Raw genomic sequence first — 23,995 nt, forward strand, 5'->3', positions numbered from 1 at the left:
CTGGAGTTTACCTGGAGAGAGTTCCGGGGGTCAACGCCCCCGCGGCCCGGTCTGAGACCAGGCCTCCTGGTGGATCAGAGCCTGATCAGCCAGGCTGTTGCTGCTGGCTGCACGCAAACCAACATACGAGCCACAGCCCGGCTGATCCGGAACTGACTTTAGGTGCTTGTCCAGTGCCAGCTTGAAGACTGCCAGGGGTCTGTTGGTAATCCCCCTTATGTGTGCTGGGAGGCAGTTGAACAGTCTCGGGCCCCTGACACTTATTGTATGGTCTCTTAACGTGCTAGTGACACCCCTGCTTTTCATTGGGGGGATGGTGCATCGTCTGCCAAGTCTTTTGCTTTCGTAGTGGGTGATTTTCGTGTGCAAGTTCGGTACTAGTCCCTCTAGGATTTTCCAGGTGTATATAATCATGTATCTCTCCCTCCTGCGTTCCAGGGAATACAGGTTTAGGAACCTCAAGCGCTCCCAATAATTGAGGTGTTTTATCTCCGTTATGCGCGCCGTGAAAGTTCTCTGTACATTTTCTAGGTCGGCAATTTCACCTGCCTTGAAAGGTGCTGTTAGTGTGCAGCAATATTCCAGCCTAGATAGAACAAGTGACCTGAAGAGTGTCATCATGGGCTTGGCCTCCCTAGTTTTGAAGGTTCTCATTATCCATCCTGTCATTTTTCTAGCAGATGCGATTGATACAGTGTTATGGTCCTTGAAGGTGAGATCCTCCGACATGATCACTCCCAGGTCTTTGACGTTGGTGTTTCGCTCTATTTTGTGGCCAGAATTTGTTTTGTACTCTGATGAAGATTTAATTTCCTCATGTTTACCATATCTGAGTAATTGAAATTTCTCATCGTTGAACTTCATATTGTTTTCTGCAGCCCACTGAAAGATTTGGTTGATGTCTGCCTGGAGCTTTGCAGTGTCTGCAATGGAAGACACTGTCATGCAGATTCGGGTGTCATCTGCAAAGGAAGACACGGTGCTGTGGCTGACATCCTTGTCTATGTCGGATATAAGGATGAGGAACAAGATGGGAGCGAGTACTGTGCCTTGTGGAACAGAGCTTTTCACCGTAGCTGCCTCGGACTTTACTCTGTTGACGACTACTCTCTGTGTTCTGTTAGTGAGGAAATTATAGATCCATCGACCGACTTTTCCTGTTATTCCTTTAGCACGCATTTTGTGCGCTATTACGCCATGGTCACACTTGTCGAAGGCTTTTGCAAAGTCTGTATATATTACATCTGCATTCTTTTTGTCTTCTAGTGCATTTAGGACCTTGTCGTAGTGGTCCAATAGTTGAGACAGACAGGAGCGACCTGTTCTAAACCCATGTTGCCCTGGGTTGTGTAACTGATGGGTTTCTAGATGCGTGGTGATCTTGCTTCTTAGGACCCTTTCAAAGATTTTTATGATATGGGATGTTAGTGCTATTGGTCTGTAGTTCTTTGCTGTTGCTTTACTGCCCCCTTTGTGGAGTGGGGCTATGTCTGTTGTTTTTAGTAACTGTGGGACGACCCCCGTGTCCATGCTCCCTCTCCATAGGATGGAAAAGGCTCGTGATAGGGGCTTCTTGCAGTTCTTGATGAACACAGAGTTCCATGAGTCTGGCCCTGGGGCAGAGTGCATGGGCATGTCATTTATCGCCTGTTCGAAGTCACTTGGCGTCAGGATAACATCGGATAGGCTTGTGTTAATCAAATTTTGTGGCTCTCTCATAAAAAATTCATTTTGATCTTCGACTCTCAGTCTGGTTAGCGGCTTGCTAAAAACTGAGTCATATTGGGACTTGAGTAGCTCACTCATTTCCTTGTTGTCATCTGTGTAGGACCCATCTTGTTTAAGTAGGGGCCCAATACTGGACGTTGTTCTCGATTTTGATTTGGCATAGGAGAAGAAATACTTTGGGTTTCTTTCGATTTCATTTATGGCTTTTAGTTCTTCCCGCGATTCCTGACTCCTAAAGGATTCTTTTAGCTTAAGTTCGATGCTTGCTATTTCTCTGACCAGTGTCTCCCTACGCATTTCAGATATATTGACCTCTTTTAGCCGCTCTGTTATTCTTTTCCGTCGCCTGTAAAGGGAGCGCCTGTCTCTTTCTGTTTTACATCTACTCCTCCTTTTTCAATGCAGCGTCCTATGCTTTTTGGGGTCGTTACAACCCTTCAACCCAGCGTCCTATGCTTTTTTGGGGGGTCGTTACAACTCTTCAATGCAGCGTCCTATGCTTTTTGGGGTCTGTGGAAAATTGCATTTACTTGGATGTATAATTATATACATAACAGTAAATGAACAATGATAACTATTATTTATCAGTTAGACAAGTAGGAATTTTAGACACTTAGATCGCAAAAAATGTCCCCCTTCGATACCTATCACTGTCATATCCACAAGTTGCTCTGGACCTATTAATTAAATGAAATATACATTCACCAGGAATGCAGGTAAATATATAAATTTGTGGACTGTATATTAAAAATAATAAATGGTTATATATATACACAAATAACAGAAGGAAAATATATCTTAATATCACTCACCAATTTGGCTGGAGATTAATGTGTATCATATTCAGAAAACCTCACTCTAACTAAATCTATGAAAATAATGCTGGCCAGAATTACACACAAATCTAGAGAGCTTATCCGAGGTTCCTGGAGAGGTCTTGTCCAGTCGCCTGATATCTCAAGTTATGCAGGAATGAATATCCACCAATTTCGCCTCCTATTTGAGAGGTGTCAGCACAATTTTAACCTCTAGAGCACGAAAAATTCTTCCCATTACACCAACGTTTCTAATACAAATTCAAAAACCAAGATGGCGAGTCTCGTCTGCGCAGACGCAGGCTTTCCGTTTTCTATGACAAATATTATTAAATACAGTATGGCCATCTATTTACATATAAATACTGAATTTCTGGAAAATATATACAGTATTTTCCACAGGGTCGTTACAACCCTTCAATGCAGCGTCCTATGCTTTTTGGGGTCGTTACAACCTTTCAACCCAGCATCCTATGCTTTTTGGGGTCGTTACAACCCTTCAACGCAGCGTCCTATGTTTTTTGGGGTCGTTACAACCCTTCAACCCAGTGTCCTATGCTTTTTTGGGTCGTTACAACCCTTCAACCCAGCGTCCTATGCTTTTTTGGGGTCGTTACAACCCTTCAACACAGCGTCCTATGCTTTTTTGGGGTCGTTACAACCCTTCAACACAGCGTCCTATGCTTTTGGGGGTTGTTACAACCCTTCAACCCAGTGTCCTATGCTTTTTGGGTAGTTACAGCCCTTCAACCCAGCGTCCTATGCTTTTTTTGGGGTCGTTACAACCCTTCAACGCATCGTCCTATACTTTTTGGGGTCGTTACTACCCTTCAACCCAGAGTCCTATGCTTTTTTGGGGTCGTTACAACCCTTCAACCCTGAATTCTACAATCTTAGAGCCGCTGTATCCTTTCAGCCCTTTAAGCCAGAGTCTTACAGTCGTAGGACCATCAACAAACTTCAACCGAGAACCATACAGTGGTAGCATTATTATTAATATAATCAAGGGGCCGTCAACCCCCTTCAATCCAAAGTCTTATAGCCGTAGGATCGCTCAACATCCTTTAATCGAGTCTTACAGTAGTAGGGTCGTCGACATTCTTCATTTTTACAATCATAGGTCAGTCACCATCCCAGGGCCAGGAGCTATGCATCGACCCCTACAACCACAATTAGGTAGTACATTTCATTCCCGAGTCTTACAGTCGTAGGGTCGTCGACATCCTTCAACCCAGAGTCTTAGAATCATTAGTCTGCCCGAAGTACCTAGGCATGCTAGTTGCTCTATAATAATAATAATAATAATAATAATAATAATAATAATAATAATAATAATAATAATAATAATAATAATAATAATAATAATAATAATAATAATAATAATATCTTTATTTACTACAAGTACATGTACATGGTCTACAGACCTAGCTGACATCAATGACATACTGTTCACCTAGCAGCAAATAGGTACCTGGGTGTTAGTCGACTGGTGTGGGTCGCATCCTGGGGGACAAGATTAAGGACCCCAATGGAAATAAGTTAGACAGTCCTCGATGACGCACTGACTTTCTTGGGTTATCCTGGGTGGCTAATCCTCTGGGGTTAAAAATCCGAACGAAATCTTATCTTATCTTATCTTATATAGAAAGCCGCTTGTTATGCTGAGCATTTCGGGCACATTAGGTCAGTGTCCCAGGATGCGACCCACACCAGTCCACTAACACCCAGGTACCCATTTTACTGATGGGGAACATAGACAACAGGTGGAAAGAAACACGCCCAATGTTTCTACTCTGACTGTGAATCGAACCCAGACCCTCGCCGTGTGAAGCCAGACCTTTAACCACCAGGACACCAGAGCTTTCTTTGTAATTAATATCGTATAATAAACCACACATTGTAAACTTTGCAAGGAAATAAATTTTAATTTTCATTATATTATTATTGTTATTAAATAGGGCAGTAAACACGCCGTGGCTTGGTCGCTGAAGGTCTCGCTCCACACGGCGAGGGTCTGGGTTCGATTCCCAGCTAGAGAAGAAACACTGGGCGTGTTTCTTTACACCAATTGTCTATATTCCCCATCAGTAAAATATGTACCTGGGAGTTAGTGGACTGGTGTGGGTCGCTTCCTGGGACAAAACTGACCTAATTTTCCCGAAATGCTCAGCATAACAATGGACTTTCTATATAGTATTATGTCACTGATGTCAGCTATGGTCCGTATACCATGTACATGTACTAGTAGTAAATAAAGATATTATTATTATTATTATTATTATTATTATTATTATTATTATTATTATTATAAAAAATCACTTACTCACCCACAACTAAATAAATACTGAATAATTGTATCTCATAAATTGTATCTCGTAAATGTTTCTCATTATTGTATCTCATAAATGTCTAACCTGTGACCCAATCAAACTTTATTTTTTAATTACATTACCTAACAGAATACTCCATTCTACTGAATGCTCAGCAACACAGTAAATGATCATATGACCTGTCTTTGTAATACTCACTTGTGCTAAATTGTTGTCTGTTTACAATAATGTTTTTACCACTGAATATATCATTGCTTAGTTAATCTTAAGTTAATTTTAAGCCTGCCCATAATGCTCTGCATACAAGGGGCTTTGGCATGTTGCACTGTAATAACTTTGTACTTCACTGTATCATTTTCAAATTAATAAATAAAATAAATAACTAAATAAATAAATAACTTTATTATTTTTTAAATACACTACCTAACAGAATACTCCATACGACTGAATGTACAACAATGCATGCAACCATATGACCTGTCTTTGTAATACTCACTTGTGCTTTATAGTAATCTGTTTACATTAATGTTTTATCACTGATTTCATCATTGCTTAGTTAATCTTAAGTTAATTTTAAGCCAGCCCGTAATGCTGTGCATAGTATAAGTGGCTTTGGCATGCTGCTCTTATTTGTATTTTTTTTGTACCTCTGTATGTGTGCTCAAATTGTTAATAAATAAATAAATAAATAAATAAATAAATAAATAAGTGGTACGGTCTTAAAGTTGTGTGAACCCTTAAACAGTACAATAACAACAGTTGGAGTGGTACGGTCTTAAAGTTGTGTGAACCCTTAAACAGTACAATAACAACAATTGGAGTGGTACGGTCTTAAAGTTGTGTGAACCCTTAAACAGTACAATAACAACATTCCAGGGAAGGTTGTGTAGTAAGACAAGTGACTTATGTCAGCTGCTACAACCAGTCGTGTCTATGACGAACCTTCTTAAGTATAAGTGAGTACCACACTTGATGTGGCTGTCTCTGCTTCACCTCTTGAGTGATTCTTAAGTCTCCTCCTCCCTATATAATATATTGAATGCTGATATCCACCTCGTTAAAAATATATATCAGGAACTAGATAAGAGAGAGGGATGGAAGATAAGGTATGTTTTTGTTGGGATTTTGAATCAGGAGAGTTAGCTAAATAGGATAATCCAAGAAAGTCAATGCTTCATCGAGTAAGGATAAGTAAAAAATTAAGTTTATTCAGGTACAGGTACACATAAATAGTTATATAAATTGCCACACATAGCATACATATTTGTTACGTATTAATATGTTTGAAAATTTTCTCAACCACAAACTGGTAAAAACTGTAATAACAGTTCAGCCTTCAGTAATAATTGACTGCTTGTTTGTTTTCCTTGTAATTCCTAATTTTACTGTTTATGAACCCTTAATGGCCTTATATGTATATATAAGTAACTGTTTTGTTATTGAAATTGTAATTTTAGGTTTAGGCTTGCCCGAAATACTCTTTGTAATTATGAGCTCTGTGCGTTGTCGACTACATGTCGCCCATCTCTGTACACTGTACAGCTGGAGGTGCTGTCCTGGGAGACAGTAATGGTGAAGCTGGAGATTTTGTCCAGGTAGTCGGGAATTATACGCAGGAAGGAATACATATAAATGACCTCATAGGGGACAGGAGCCGTAGTGGGGAAACAAGTGTAGTCAAAGATAAGATCAAACCAATATTGCAAACTAGAAATACCACAGGAAATAGCAAACAAGAGGACTCCACTAGCTATAGTGAGGATATATTACCAAAAACAACTGGTGGGAGCTCCATTGTTGGTGCTAGGGAGGATAGAAGTAAGACAAGGAAACATGCACCAACAGGGAATACAGTCACAGAAACCCAAGGCAAACGGAAACCAAGCCTGTGCACATACTGTGCACTTGGTATCTGCAGACATGGGAAATATGGAAAAACAGACGGGACGTGCAACTATGACCACCCTAGAAAATGCCGTGCCCATATGACAACAGGAAGATGCAAACTCCCTTCCTGTAAGCTTTGTCACCCTGAAATGTGTACCTCTTCAGTACAGGAAAGACTGTGCTATAACTTAAATTGCCAGGCACACCATCTAAAGGGGACAAAAAGATACAAAACATCCAGGCCATGGGAAAACCTGGGTAGCCACAGCCACTCAATAGGGAGAGGTTTTTTAGTGCCAGGAAGGAAAAAAAACTGGCAGGAAATGGCAGAAATCGTACACCAAATCCAGTCATTCCTGGAGTGGAACCACAGTCGATGGCCTCCACTCCAAACCAACAGATACAGATACTAATGCCGGAAAAAAAATATTCCCCCCCCAGTACCAACAATACCACCAGTCCGATGACATTCTTCTTTGCAAATATACAGGGTCTAAAGCCAGCAACAAACAACAAAATACCTTTCATCCGTGGACTGCTTGCAGAGGCAAAGGCAATGTTCGCGGCTTTCACTGAGACCCACATAAAGGATCACTTGGACAACGAAATATGGATCCCAGGTTACAACCTACACAGATGTGACAGAGTGAACAGGCAAAAGGGGGGGGGGTTGGCCTGTACATTGCAGAGTCACTTGTTTGCACAGAACTGCTTAATGCCTCAAATGATGTAGTGGAAGTTTTAGCAGTAAAGGTCGAGAACCAAAACCTAGTCATTGTGGTAGTCTACAAGCCTCCGGATGCAACATCCCAGCAATTCCAGGAACAGCTGTTAAAAATTGACCACTCTCTGGAAAATCTTCCAGCTCCTGCACCCAACATCTTGCTCCTGGGGGATTTCAACTTAAGGCACCTAAAATGGAGGAATATAGCAAATAATATTGTTGCAGTAATAACACCAGGAGGCAGCTCTGATGAAAACTCACACTCACACGAGCTTTTAAATCTCTGCACAAAATTCAATTTAAACCAGCAAATAATAGAGCCTACTAGACTGGAGAATACACTAGACCTCATCTTCACTAACAATGATGATCTGATAAGAAATGTCACCATATCAAAAACAATATACTCAGATCACAACATAATTGAGGTTCAGACATGTATGCGTGGAGCCCCAGACCGACATAATGAGACTAGTCATGAGGGAGCATTCACCAAATTCAACTTCAATAACAAAAACATAAAGTGGGACCAAGTAAACCAAGTCCTAACCGATATAAGCTGGGAAGATATACTAAGCAACACAGACCCCAACTTATGCCTAGAACAGATTAACTTGGTGGCACTTGATGTATGCACAAGGCTTATTCCTCTAAGAAAAAGGAGGAGTAGATGTAAAATAGAAAGAGACAGGCACTCCCTTTACAGGCGACGGAAAAGAATAACAGAGCGGCTAAAAGAGGTCAATATATCTGAAATGCGTAGGGAGACACTGGTCAGAGAAATAGCAAGCATCGAACTTAAGCTAAAGGAATCTTATAGGAGTCAGGAATCGCGGGAAGAACTAAAAGCCATAAATGAAATCGAAAGAAACCCAAAGTATTTCTTCTCCTATGCCAAATCAAAGTCGAGAACAACGTCCAGTATTGGGCCCCTACTTAAACAAGATGGGTCCTACACAGATGACAGCAAGGAAATGAGTGAGCTACTCAAGTCCCAATATGACTCAGTTTTTAGCAAGCCGCTAACCAGACTGAGAGTCGAAGATCAAAATGAATTTTTTATGAGCCACAGAATTTGGTTAACACAAGCCTATCTGATGTTATCCTGATGCCAAATGACTTCGAACAGGCGATAAATGACATGCCCATACACTCTGCCCCAGGGCCAGACTCATGGAACTCCGTGTTCATCAAGAACTGCAAGAAGCCTCTATCACGAGCCTTTACCATCCTATGGAGAGGGAGCATGGACACGGGGGTCGTCCCACAGGTACTAAAAACAACAGACATAGCCCCACTCCACAAAGGGGGCAGTAAAGCAACAGCAAAGAACTACAGACCGATAGCACTAACATCCCATATCATAAAAATCTTTGAAAGGGTCCTAAGAAGCAAGATCACTACCCATCTAGAAACCCATCAGTTACACAACCCAGGGCAACATGGGTTTAGAACAGGTCGCTCCTGTCTGTCTCAAGTTTTGGATCACTACAACAAGGTCCTAGATGCACTAGAAGACAAAAAGAATGCAGATGTAATATATACAGACTTTGCAAAAGCCTTCGACAAGTGTGACCATGGTGTAATAGCGCACAAAATGCGTGCTAAAGGAATAACAGGAAAAGTCGGTCGATGGATCTATAATTTCCTCACTAACAGAACACAGAGAGTAGTCGTCAACAGAGTAAAGTCCAAGGCAGCTACGGTGAAAAGCTCTGTTCCACAAGGCACAGTACTCGCTCCCATCTTGTTCCTCATCCTCATATCTGACATAGACAAGGATGTCAGCCACAGCACCGTGTCTTCCTTTGCAGATGACACCCGAATCTGCATGACAGTGTCTTCCATTGCAGACACTGCAAAGCTCCAGGCGGACATCAACCAAATCTTTCAGTGGGCTGCAGAAAACAATATGAAGTTCAACGATGAGAAATTTCAATTACTCAGATATGGTAAACACGAGGAAATTAAATCTTCATCAGAGTACAAAACAAATTCTGGCCACAAAATAGAGCAAAACACCAACGTCAAAGACCTGGGAGTGATCATGTCGGAGGATCTCACCTTCAAGGACCATTACATTGTATCAATCGCATCTGCTAGAAAAATGACAGGATGGATAATGAGAACCTTCAAAACTAGGGAGGCCAAGCCCATGATGACACTCTTCAGGTCACTTGTTCTATCTAGGCTGGAATATTGCTGCACACTAACAGCACCTTTCAAGGCAGGTGAAATTGCTGACCTAGAAAATGTACAGAGAACCTTCACGGCGCGCATAACGGAGATAAAACACCTCAATTACTGGGAGCGCTTGAGGTTCCTAAACCTGTATTCCCTGGAACGCAGGCGGGAGAGATACATGATTATATACACCTGGAAAATCCTAGAGGGACTAGTACCGAACTTGCACACGAAAATCACTCACTACGAAAGCAAAAGACTTGGCAGACGATGCAACATCCCCCCAGTGAAAAGCAGGGGTGTCACTAGCACGTTAAGAGACCATACAATAAGTGTCAGGGGCCCGAGACTGTTCAACTGCCTCCCAGCATACATAAGGGGGATTACCAACAGACCCCTGGCAGTCTTCAAGCTGGCACTGGACAAGCACCTAAAGTCGGTTCCTGACCAGCCGGGCTGTGGCTCGTACGATGGTTTGCGTGCAGCCAGCAGTAACAGCCTGGTTGATCAGGCTCTGATCCACCAGGAGGCCTGGTCACAGACCGGGCTGCGGGGGGCGTTGACCCCCGGAACTCTCTCCAGGTAAACTCCAGGTAAACACACAGTGTATTATGGTAAAATAAATTATTATTATTATTATTATTGTCCCCCAGGATGCAACCCACACCAGTTAACTAACACCTAGGTACCTACCTACTACAAAGTGAATGGGGACAGCAGGTATAAGATGACTAACACCCAGGTACCTACTTATTGCTAGGTGAACAGGGACAGCAGGTGTAAGGAAACATGCCCAGTGTTTCACCCGTGTCGGGGATTGATCTCGGACCGAGGACCCAGTCTACTATAATAGAAACGCACTGCTTCTCTCCCATTTACCCATGCTTCACATATGCAGTGTGCTGGGGATTCTGCCTGAGCTAACCACCTCGTCACAACAAAAGGAAGCCTTGAGAGTAAATGGAGGAGACAATGAAAGGGAGGTAATGGGCCTAAGGTCCACCAGATGCAAATATTTTTTACATTTTTTTTTTTAATTAATAGTTAATTTTCACTGTATTATAGTGACCATTGACCACAAAAGTATGATAGTTTAAGAAAGTTCATGTGCATACTGAACACCATGTGATTTTAAACATTGTTTTTTTTTTTTGTCTTATGAATTTTTAAAGCCTATTCAGGCAGGCCATGATGGATATGTCGGGGCATTGGGCCACCAGCAGCAACAGCCTGGTTGACTAGGTAATCACCAGACGAGCCTGGCCCATGGCCGGGTTCTGGGAGTAGAAAAACTCTTGGAACTCATTGAAGGTATATCATGGGTAAAGTATATGACCCCCCTGCAGGTTTAGCACTTTTCCCTGATTACAGTAAACAATTGTTATTGGCATCAGTCTTTAATGGCCAATGCTTTGTGTAGAATATGTGAGACCTTTTATTGGGTTATATGTAATTTGTGTAGATGCCTGACTTCCCCCCACTAGTGGGGAGAAGTTATGTATTAGACCTAAAATCATTTAAAAATTTTTACCTTCATAACTTTCCATCATGAATTTAGACTTTTTTTAATGCACTGGCCGTATCCCGCCGAGGCAGGGTGTCCTAAGAAGCAAAACTAAAGTGTTTCCTTTTACATTTAGTTATTTATACAGGAGAAGGGGTTACTAGCCCCTTGCTAAAAGGAAAATAAAGAAGAACAAGAACTATTAAGAAAATAGACGAAAACTCAGTCGAGTGTGTACACGTGTGTGTGTGTGTGTACATGCATGTGTAGTGTGGTATAATCTACCACTCTTTACCTGTCTAGACTTAAGTAGTCTTTAAGTAGTATTAGGTTAAGTCTGGCCGAAATGCCTCAGCATGATAGTGGCTTTCTTTGTACCAATCAAATTATGAAATGTAAACACACATTGTAACTGTTGCAAAGAAATAAACTTTTGTGTCGTTTGTTTGTTGTTTTGTTTTTGTAAGTAATTAGAAGTATCAAGATACACCTGTTATCTTACATGTTTATGAGATAATAAAAGACACCAGCAATCCTACTATCATGTAAAACAATTACAGGCTTCTGTTGCACGCTTACTTCGTAGGACAGTAGTACCTTCCTGGGTGATTGCTGTCTACCAACCTACTACCTAGGATGAATTTAGATTTAACAAAATAACCATACTGTTCAAATAAGGCTGCTAGCAGAATCTACTTTAATTTTTTTTTCCCTCAGTGATTGTCTCCTAAAGCATAGTGACCCAAAGAACAAAACACATTCACCATCATTCATTCAACTGTTCTTCTCAGAAGTGTGCTGACATTAACATTAAAACTCAGATTACCGTCCAGCTGCAACATCCCCATCCCTCCTTTAGCAGGCACTGCCCTTCCCATCTCCAAAACTCAAGTGCAGCTAACCAGGTTTCCCAAATCCCTTTAGGACTCCAGCAGCACATCCATTAATAACTATACTTGTCTCTGTAAAAAAAAAAAAAAAAAGTTCGGAAAATCTCTGTCATTCTTTTTTCAGTCCTAGTACATCTTTTATGAGTGACAAAATTTCATTTATCTTCTAACCAACTGCTCTACTACAGTAGCATGATAGTGCTTTAGTACTATTCTTGATCAGTAGTAAATTAAGTGTTAGCAATATTGTATGAAGATGAGTTTTAAAGGCCAGTAGTATCTAGATAACTTTTTAGAGTTTGAATCACTTCACCCACTGAGTATAGTTGTTGATTGCAGGTGTTGGAAAAATAATAATAATGACATTGGTGATGATTAAAGATGATAATGATAATGGTGATGATATTTAAAAAAAACACAGAAATATTACATGATTGTGTTAGACTTCATGTTTCTTAAAAAGTTCATAGTTTTGCACAGTATTTTGGACTGACTTAGACTAAAACTAATTATCGTAATACAGCCTCTTCTCACTTAATGACAGAGTTCTGTTCTTAAAATCACATCGGTAAATGAATTTGTCGCTAAGTGAGGTGTATACTATATTGGTAGTGGGCTTGTGTCAGCCATCGTTGATATTGTTTTAATGTTACCGTTACACCATTTCTAACATTTCTGATATATTTTTAAATGTTTATACAGTAGTGTACTGTGTATTTTAATAAATGTACATTATTAGTTACGCAAAATTGTCAGGAGCTCATTGTAAGTCCGAGCCATCGGTAAATGAATACGTCTCTGAGTGAGGAGAGGCTGTACTCATAAATTACATAATTGATGTGAAATATTTTGGAATATGGTATACAGTATTAAATATTATTATTTTATTATTATCACACTGGCCGATTCCCACCAAGGCAGGGTGGCCCGAAAAAGAAAAACTTTCACCATCATTCACTCCATCACTGTCTTGCCAGAAGGGTGCTTTACACTACAGTTTTTAAACTGCAACATTAACACCCCTCCTTCAGAGTGCAGGCACTGTACTTCCCATCTCCAGGACTCAAGTCCGGCCTGCCGGTTTCCCTGAACCCCTTCATAAATGTTACTTTGTTCACACTCCAACAGCACGTCAAGTATTAAAAACCATTTGTCTCCATTCACTCCTATCAAACACGCTCACGCATGCCTGCTGGAAGTCCAAGTCCCTCGCACACAAAACCCCCTTTACCCCCCTCCCTCCAACCTTTCCTAGGCTGACCCCTACCCCGCCTTCCTTCCACTACAGACTGATACACTCTTGAAGTCACTCTGTTTCGCTCCATTCTCTCTACATGTCCGAACCACCTCAACAACCCTTCCTCATCCCTCTGGATAACAGTTTTGGTAATCCCGCACCTCCTCCTAACTTCCAAACTACGAATTCTCTGCATTATATTCACACCACACATTGCCCTCAGACATGACATCTCCACTGCCTCCAGCCTTCTCCTCGCTGCAACATTCATCACCCATGCTTCACACCCATATAAGAGCGTTGGTAAAACTATACTCTCATACATTCCCCTTTTTGCCTCCAAGGACAAAGTTCTTTGTCTCCACAGACTCCTAGTGCACCACTCACCCTTTTCCCCTCATCAATTCTATGATTCACCTCATCTTTCATAGACCCATCCGCTGACACGTCCACTCCCAAATATCTGAATACATTCACCTCCTCCATACTCTCTCCCTCCAATCTGATATCCAATCTTTCATCACCTAATCTTTTTGTTATCCTCATAACCTTACTCTTTCCTGTATTCACTTTTAATTTTCTTCTTTTGCACACCCTACCAAATTCATCCACCAATCTCTGCAACTTCTCTTCAGAATCTCCCAAGAGCAGTGTCATCAGCAAAGGGCAACTGTGACAACTCCCACTTTATGTGTTATTCTTTATCTTTTAACTCCGTGCCTCTTGCCAAGACCCTCGCATTTACTTCTCTTACAACCCAATCTATAAATATATTAAACAACCACGGTGACATCACACATCCTTGTCTAAGGCCTACTTTTACTGGGAAATAATTTCCCTCTTTCCTACATACTCTAACTTGAGCCTCACTATCCTCGTAAAAACTCTTCACTGCTTTCAGTAACCTACCTCCTACACCATACACCTGCAACATCTGCCACATTGCCCCCCTATCCACCCTGTCATACGCCTTTTCCAAATTCATAAATGCCACAAAGACCTCTTTAGCCTTATCTAAATACTGTTCACTTATATGTTTCACTGTAAACACCTGGTCCACACACCCCCTACCTTTCCTAAAGCCTCCTTGTTCATCTGGTATCCTATTCTCCGTCTTACTCTTAATTCTTTCAATAATAACTCTACCATACACTTTACCAGGTATACTCAACAGACTTATCCCCCTATAATTTTTGCACTCTCTTTTGTCCCCTTTGCCTTTATACTAAGGAACAATGCATGCTCTCTGCCAATCCCTAGGTACCTTACCCTCTTCCATACATTTATTAAATAATTGCACCAACCACTCCAAAACTATATCCCCACCTGCTTTTAACATTTCTATCTTTATCCCATCAATCCCGGCTGCCTTACCCCCTTTCATTTTACCTACTGCCTCACGAACTTTCCCCACACTCACAACTGGCTCTTCCTCACTCCTACAAGATGTTATTCCTCCTTGCCCTATACACGAAATCACAGCTTCCCTATCTTCATCAACATTTAACAATTCCTCAAAATATTCCCTCCATCTTCCCAATACCTCTAACTCTCCATTTAATAACTCTCCTCTTCTATTTTTAACTGACGAATCCATTTGTTCTCTAGGCTTCCTTAACTTGTTAATCTCACTCCAAAACTTTTTCTTATTTTCAACAAAATTTATTGATAACATCTCACCCACTCTCTCATTTGCTCTCTTTTTACATTGCTTCACCACTCTCTTAACCTCTCTCTTTTTCTCCATATACTCTTCCCTCCTTGCATCACTTCTACTTTGTAAAAACTTCTCATATGCTAACTTTTTCTCCCTTACTACTCTCTTTACATCATCATTCCACCAATCGCTCCTCTTCCCTCCCGCACCCACTTTCCTGTAACCACAAACTTCTGCTGAACACTCTAACGCTACATTTTTAAACCTATCCCATACCTCTTCGACCCCATTGCCTATGCTCTCATTAGCCCATCTATCCTCCAATAGCTGTTTATATCTTACCCTAACTGCCTCCTCTTTTAGTTTATAAACCTTCACCTCTCTCTTCCCTGATGCTTCTATTCTCCTTGTATCCCATCTACCTTTTACTCTCAGTGTAGCTACAACTAGGAAGTGATCCGATATATCTGTGGCCCCTCTATAAACATGCACATCCTGAAGTCTACTCAACATTCTTTTATCTACCAATACATAATCCAACAAACTACTGTCATTTCGCCCTCCATCATATCTTGTATACTTATTTATCCTCTTTTTCTTAAAATATGTATTACCTATAACTAAACCCCTTTCTATACAAAGTTCAATAAATAACAGGCAGTTATTTACAAAATATTAATAACTGTAGTGTAAGCATGCTTCTGGCAAGACAGTGATGGAGTGAATAATGATGAAAGTTTTTCTTTTTTGGGCCACCCTGCCTTGGTGGGAAATGGCCAATGTGTTAATAAAAAATAAATATTAATAACCAGGCACACAACATAAAGGGTACACAAGTTTTAATAAATATAGTAATATAAATGACAAATGTATATAAAAGTTTTAACAGGTAAAGTATATGTGACAGTTCTGTACAAAAGTGCTAATAGGCATAGTATTATATCTGTTAGTAGTGGCCAATTTTGGTATTAGGTGGTATTATGAGTGAGGTACAGAAATACCGGTGATGGTAGATACAAGAGAGTGAGGGATAATCAATAGATGGACAATTCCTTTACTGCTACAGCTATGAATAAATGATGGATTGCTGCTCATGACAAGAAGGAAAGGCACGGAATGTAGGTAACCAATACTGTGTCACATTAAGATTCAACCCCCTCTTCCTCGTCATGTAAAACAACAAACTAAATTTATGCAAAGTTTTAATAGGTAAATTGAGTCATTTTATATTATGTACATTTAGCAAGGTTAGTCTAGGCTGCTAGGTTAGTTTGGTTACAAATTTAAAAATGAGCTTATCAAAAATTTGCAAAACTTCAGTTAAGTGCTTTCCTTAGGGGCAGTGGCAAACCAGTCTTCAGGTCATTCCAGTACGTCTATGTGAAGGCAGGGCATACATTTCATGTACTGTAATGTGCACTGTACAATACTTAGTACATTATATTACTGTAGTGTTAGTGATATGATTGGGTTGCATGAAATTTTTTGCATTAAAGTGTTAGTTTAATTAATTTACTTAATGCACTTATTTGTAATTATAGTATCTGAAGACAGACATGGATCACACTCCTGGAGACAAACTCGATGAGGTGGAGAAGCAGTTTGATGTACTGTATTTCGTGGCTTAGAAGACTTATTTTATTTTCATTGGCTCAGCATTTGACATAACTGGGAGACCTACACCCCACCTCACACCCCAAACTTATAGCTCCTGTCACTGACCTTCAGTTTATAGTACGCAGGGTGGTTTTTGGAGATGTGGGGAAAAAACATGCTTTTAATACATGCTTCTAATAAGCTGCAAAATACAGTAATCAGTCCATCAAGGATGGGCCCCAGTGGAAATAAATCACTTTCTTTTTTTTTTAGGTTATCCTACGTAATTTACACTATGTAGGATAATTGTACTTATGTGTACCTGTGCCTAAATAAACTTACTTGGTGCAAGATTATCAATCTTTAAGCTTGATCATCTTCCATGGCCTTCCTCCATTAGTGGACCCATTGCTGCTACCACCTTCCTGTATGTAAGCCTCTGGCCTACTGCCTCTACTTTAGGCTTAGAGATTGATCATCTTGTACCTAGGGTGATGTACTGATTACATCAAACTACCTCTCCACTTCGTCTGCATTAAGGCTGAGTTCTAAATTGGTATATAGTAGTAATGGCCTTTATAATGTGTTTTCCAGGAATTGGTATCGGATGGAAGGAGCAGAGGACAAGGACCATTTTAGGGACTTGGAATTGCTTAAAGAAAGGTAAAAAAAAAAAAAGGCCCTAAAACCTGCATGCTTCATTTTGAATTCAATAAATGTTTTTTTGCTATAGGATGTGTGAGTGGTCTGTCTTGAAATTAACATCAGACTCTGCTTCTTAGCTATTCAAGAAAATCTCCATTTTTTTTTTTTTTTTACATGTAACATCTAAATATTGCCCTTTTTTAAAAATGGTGTGCACACCTTGAAAAACTGTTGAAGACGAAACCACTCTCATGAAGTATCCAGTAGGTTTGTGCAAGTGCACTAGATTGGAGTGAGTGGAGGCAAGTGGCTTTTATGATGTGACATGCTGTTGGAGTGTGTGTAAGATAACATTTATGAAGGGATTTAGAGAAGCTGGCCAGCCAAACGTGCATCCTGAAGATGGCAAGTACTGTGTCTGTATCTAAAGGAGGGGTGGGGGATTTTGTAGATCGGAGGGCCATCTGAAGTGTGATGTCAGCAGTGTTCTGACAAGACAGTGATTAAATGAATGACAGAATGACAGTGAATGTATTTCCTCTCTTTGTTTTTTGAGTCAGTTTGCCACAGTGGGGTATGGCTTGTGTGAAAAAAATTATATTAAATTACTGTATGCACATGAAAAAGGCAACTACAACAGACATTAGCAAGTACAGGCAGGCCCTACTTTTACAACAGGTTAGGTTCAGGGCTACTGCTGTAAAGCCTATAAAAGCCTGATAACATATTTACACTATCATATACACATGTATTAAGATAGAAGTAGGCCTAAAAATACATACACAGTACACACGTTACTTACCTTAAAATATTATCATCCTTAGCTTATAATGATTGGTGAATAAATTTATTGTAGGAAGTCTGAATAAATGAAGAATGGGTATGATTGAGAAACCATTGCATTGGAGAAGTGCCATAAAGCAAAGTACTGTAAAGCAGAGCCTGCTTGTGCCTGATTATAGTGTGTTGATATTTTTTAGTTTTTAGATTATGATGAGTCACATAGATTTTTTTTTTTATGCTCTGTACTGTATTTTTTTTCATAAGAAACTGCTTTGTGCCCTGAAATATTTGGAATAATGGTGCTTGACTGTACAGTATTACTGTATTTCATCTAGGCTTCATGCACATTTGTCGCTACTTTCCAGTTCACTGAGGTTTGGGAGTCACTAGAAGCTTTTTTCCTTTCAATCAATCTTGGAGATTTGAAATTTTATATAAAAGATATAAAATATTACAGTTCTTTATTTTCAGAATTCCTTTTTTTATATTTTTTTGCAGAGACTGTGCTCTTCTGTGAACTTTATATAATAACCTGAAGCATGAATTGGTTGCAGATGCAGCATCTTCAATAAAAACCGTGGCAAAAATGGGAATGATGATGGAGTGGGAGGAGCAGGACTTGCCCCGGTATGCACCATCAAAGATCATACTAATGATGTTACCAGTGTGGATTTTGCTGGCAGGTGTCTACTTGCCACCGGCTCATCGTAAGTTACTTCTCAGGATTTAGAAAAAAATTTAATGTGTAATTTTACTTATAAGGGGCAGTGTGTTAAGAGTAATTTTTTATAATTTGAAAGTTACATTATGTTGAGGTGGCAGTGTTATAATATAATTTTGTTTTTAGCTTGATAACCATTCATTGTTAATTTAAGTAGTCGGTGATCCAAAGAAGAAAACACTCCCCATTACTCCATCTAGTATGTCACCTTGCCAGAAGCAAGGTGACATTACAGTTCCAGCAGCCCCACCCCTCCTTCAGCATGCAGGCACTACTACTTACTGCCAGTACTCAAATTCACCATAGAAAATCACCCTAAGCCAATAATTACACAACAAAAAGCAGCATTACAAATGATCACTTAGTCTACTGCCAATCAACACACTCCCCCGCTCTTCAAAGACTTAAACCTACTTAACCCTTTCAGGGTTTTGGCTGTACTAGTATGGCTTACACCCCTATCTCTATCTCTATCTCTGTCTATCTATCTATCTGCTGGCTGCTTCAAAGCTACTGTTAAAAAATGCCTCTCCCTAACGTGATCCTAACAACAATTAATTATGCTGAACAATTCTTTCAACCTATATTATTCCTGTCATTGTATACCATCCATTCATCACCTGTACCAGATTTTTCCTTAATATATATATCTTTCTTCTTTCAACACATCGGCCGTATCCCACCGAGGCAGGGTGGCCCAAAAGGAAAATCGAAAGTTTCTCCTTTTACATTTAGTAATATATACAGGAGAAGGGGTTACTAGCCCCTTGCTCCCGGCATTTTAGTCGCCTCTTACAACACGCATAGCTTACGGAGGAAGAATTCTGTTCCACTTCCCCATGGAGATAAGAGGAAATAAACAAGAACAAGAACTAGAAAGAAAATAGAAGAAAACCCAGAGGGGTGTGTATATATGTGCTTGTACATGTATGTTTAGTGTGACCTAAGTGTAAGTAGAAGTAGCAAGACATGCCTGTAATTTTGCATATTTATGAGACAGACAAAAGACACCAGCAATCCTACCATCATGTAAAACAATTACAGGCTTTCGTTTTACACTCACTTGGCAGAACGGTACCACCTCCCTCGGTGGTTGCTGTCTACCAACCTACTACCTATAATATATATATATATATTATAGGAGGCGGTTAGGGTAAGATATAAACAGCTATTGGAGGATAGATGGGCTAATGAGAGCATAGGCAATGGGGTCGAAGAGGTATGGGGTAGGTTTAAAAATGTAGTGTTAGAGTGTTCAGCAGAAGTTTGTGGTTACAGGAAAGTGGGTGCGGGAGGGAAGAGGAGCGATTGGTGGAATGATGATGTAAAGAGAGCAGTAAGGGAGAAAAAGTTAGCATATGAGAAGTTTTTACAAAGTAGAAGTGATGCAAGGAGGGAAGAGTATATGGAGAAAAAGAGAGAGGTTAAGAGAGTGGTGAAGCAATGTAAAAAGAGAGCAAATGAGAGAGTGGGTGAGATGTTATCAACAAATTTTGTTGAAAATAAGAAAAAGTTTTGGAGTGAGATTAACAAGTTAAGGAAGCCTAGAGAACAAATGGATTTGTCAGTTAAAAATAGAAGAGGAGAGTTATTAAATGGAGAATTAGAGGTATTGGGAAGATGGAGGGAATATTTTGAGGAATTGTTAAATGTTGATGAAGATAGGGAAGCTGTGATTTTGTGTATAGGGCAAGGAGGAATAACATCTTGTAGGAGTGAGGAAGAGCCAGTTGTGAGTGTGGGGGAAGTTCGTGAGGCAGTAGGTAAAATGAAAGGGGGTAAGGCAGCCGGGATTGATGGGATAAAGATAGAAATGTTAAAAGCAGGTGGGGATATAGTTTTGGAGTGGTTGGTGCAATTATTTAATAAATGTATGGAAGAGGGTAAGGTACCTAGGGAGTGGCAGAGAGCATGCATAATTCCTTTGTATAAAGGCAAAGGGGACAAAAGAGAGTGCAAAAATTATAGGGGGATAAGTCTGTTGAGTATACCTGGTAAAGTGTATGGTAGAGTTATTATTGAAAGAATTAAGAGTAAGACGGAGAATAGGATAGCAGATGAACAAGGAGGCTTTAGGAAAGGTAGGGGGTGTGTGGACCAGGTGTTTACAGTGAAACATATAAGTGAACAGTATTTAGATAAGGCTAAAGAGGTCTTTGTGGCATTTATGGATTTGGAAAAGGCGTATGACAGGGTGGATAGGGGGGCAATGTGGCAGATGTTGCAGGTGTATGGTGTAGGAGGTAGGTTACCGAAAGCAGTGAAGAGTTTTTACGAGGATAGCGAGGCTCAAGTTAGAATATGTAGGAAAGAGGGAAATTATTTCCCAGTAAAAGTAGGCCTTAGACAAGGATGTGTGATGTCACCATGGTTGTTTAATATATTTATAGATGGGGTTGTAAGAGAAGTAAATGCGAGGGTCTTGGCAAAAGGCGTGGAGTTAAAAGATAAAGAATCACACATAAAGTGGGAGTTGTCACAGTTGCTCTTTGCTGATGACACTGTGCTCTTGGGAGATTCTGAAGAGAAGTTGCAGAGATTGGTGGATGAATTTGGTAGGGTGTGCAAAAGAAGAAAATTAAAAGTGAATACAGGAAAGAGTAAGGTTATGAGAATAACAAAAAGATTAGGTGATGAAAGATTGGATATCAGATTGGAGGGAGAGAGTATGGAGGAGGTGAATGTATTCAGATATTTGAGAGTGGACGTGTCAGCGGATGGGTCTATGAAAGATGAGGTGAATCATAGAATTGATGAGGGGAAAAGGGTGAGTGGTGCACTTAGGAGTCTGTGGAGACAAAGAACTTTGTCCTTGGAGGCAAAGAGGGGAATGGATGAGAGTATAGCTTTACCAACGCTCTTATATGGGTGTGAAGCATGGGTGATGAATGTTGCAGTGAGGAGAAGGCTGGAGGCAGTGGAGATGTCATGTCTGAGAGCAATGTGTGGTGTGAATATAATGCAGAGAATTCGTAGTTTGGAGGTTAGGAGGAGGTGCGGGATTACCAAAACTGTTGTCCAGAGGGCTGAGGAAGGGTTGTTGAGGTGGTTTGGACATGTAGAGAGAATGGAGAGAAACAGAGTGACTTCAAGAGTGTATCAGTCTGTAGTGGAAGGAAGGCGGGGTAGGGGTCGGCCTAGGAAAGGTTGGAGGGAGGGGGTAAAGGAGGTTTTGTGTGCGAGGGGCTTGGACTTCCAGCAGGCATGCGTGAGCGTGTTTGATAGGAGTGAATGGAGACATATGGTTTTTAATACTTGACGTGCTGTTGGAGTGTGAGCAAAGTAACATTTATGAAGGGGTTCAGGGAAACCGGCAGGCCGGACTTGAGTCCTGGAGATGGGAAGTACAGTGCCTGCACTCTGAAGGAGGGGTGTTAATGTTGCAGTTTAAAAACTGTTGTGTAAAGCACCCTTCTGGCAAGACAGTGATGGAGTGAATGATGGTGAAAGTTTTTCTTTTTCGGGCCACCCTGCCTTAGTGGGAATCGGCCAGTGTGATAATAATAATAAAAAAAAATATATATATATATATATATATATATATAATTTTTAATAGCCGGACTTGAGTCCTGGAAATGGGAAGTACAATGCCTGCACTCTAAAGGAGGGGTTCGGGATATTAGCAGTTTGGAGGGATATGTTGTGTATCTTTATACGTGTATATGCTTCTAAACTGTTGTGTTCTGAGCACCTCTGCAAAAAACAGTGATTATGTGTGAGTGAGGTGAAAGTGTTGAATGATGATGAAAATATTTTCTTTTTGGGGATTTTCTTTCTTTTTGGGTCACCCTGCCTCGGTGGGAGACGGCTGACTTGTTAAAAAAAAAAAAATCTAATATATATCAAAGACAGTTATAGTGTGAATGGTGAAAATTTTTTTTTTTTTTGATCACTGCTTCAGTGAGAGATGGCCAGCATGTATTCTTATTCTCATACACATATATACGTGTACATGTATTCATAATTAGTACACAAATAACCCGCACTTAGGAGAAAGAAGCTTATGACAACATTTCGGTCCGGCTTAGACCATTGACAAGTCAGTGTGACTAGTCAGTAGTCCAAAGTCGGACTGAAACATTGTCATAAGTTTCTGTCCCCTATGTGTGGGTTGTACATTGTTCCAGTTACAGTGTTGTGCCTTTTTGTTCTTTTTGTAATCATTATTTAGTTTTAAGACTGCCCAAAATGCTTTGCATAACAATGGGCTTCCTATAAAGTAATAACATAAGGCAATCACCCCAATTGTATGTTATACTGTATTCCACTTTATAGAAATAGTTTGTTGTATTGTGTATACCTGAATAAAGTTACTTACTTACATATGCTTCGGTGTAGACAGTCTACATATCTTCTACTCTTCTTAAATCCTCCTTGTTCCTCAGCAATCCTGCTTTCTCTCTTACCCCAACCCTTTTATTAATCTACCACATACATGTACTTTACCCTGTATACTCGCTTATAGGTACATATGCATATGTAATATAGACATACACTGTACATTACACATAGATGGTGTGTAGATGTTTCTGTCTTTTGGTGCTAATTACCAGACATACTGCATATCAGAGTATAATATTGTTTTCAGTGACAAGAGTGTTCGATTGTACAAGTGGCAAGTTGATGATTCCTTTGTTGAGGTTGGTTACTCTCCACTTCTTGGGCACACTTATGGAGTCAACTGTGTGAGTTTCTCTCCGTTTGGAACAAAGTTGGCCTCTGCTTCAACTGATGGCTCAACAATTATCTGGGATGTGAAGGTAATGACAATGTTTTCATAATATAGTGTAATAAATATTAGGTACTGTAGGTAAATATCTGGAGAGAAATTAGCCTAACCCTGGTGCCTAGATTAGCTTTGGCAGAACTGTGTAAATACTGGTACTAATGTTTTTTAAAACATCGGCCTTCTCTCACTGAGGCAGAGTAACCCAAAAAAGAAAACACATTCACCATCACTTATTCAGTAGTTGTCTTTCCAGAGGTGTGTACATATCACAATTCAAGTGAGCCTCCAGACTGCAGTATCCCCACTTAGCCTTCAGAGTGCATACATTATACTTCCCACTTTCAGAATTCCATTATTTTTATTTTCAATATTATATGTCAGTATTTTGTAACTCACTGGTTTCTGAAGCCCTTGTTAGATGACATTGTGAATTTTCTTTCACATGTTATATACATTATTTAATTAGTTGAAATGCCAAGTTCCATGGATATGCAGATTTGCAGTATCATTATATTTATCAATGTATTATACATCACATGCATTGTTATTTACACAGATTGTGATC

The 23,995-nt window shown here is 40.1% G+C and overlaps 1 protein-coding gene across 1 annotated transcript in view; it reads left to right on the forward strand.

The window, feature by feature from the left end:
- The first annotated feature begins 5,675 nt into the window (after nucleotides 1-5,675).
- LOC128694139 (WD repeat, SAM and U-box domain-containing protein 1-like) overlaps nucleotides 5,676-23,995 on the forward strand; it is a 76,108-nt gene continuing 57,788 nt past the window's right edge. Inside the window, exons 1-4 of the mRNA XM_070093656.1 lie at nucleotides 5,676-5,829; nucleotides 17,147-17,215; nucleotides 18,535-18,687; nucleotides 23,290-23,461. Of these exons, the coding sequence (XP_069949757.1) occupies nucleotides 5,807-5,829; nucleotides 17,147-17,215; nucleotides 18,535-18,687; nucleotides 23,290-23,461 (417 nt within the window). The 5' untranslated portion in view covers nucleotides 5,676-5,806. The remainder of the gene's footprint in view (nucleotides 5,830-17,146; nucleotides 17,216-18,534; nucleotides 18,688-23,289; nucleotides 23,462-23,995) is intronic.

The sequence above is a fragment of the Cherax quadricarinatus genome, chromosome 43 (assembly GCF_038502225.1).
Source record: "Cherax quadricarinatus isolate ZL_2023a chromosome 43, ASM3850222v1, whole genome shotgun sequence".
NCBI classification, from domain to species: Eukaryota; Metazoa; Arthropoda; class Malacostraca; order Decapoda; family Parastacidae; genus Cherax; species Cherax quadricarinatus.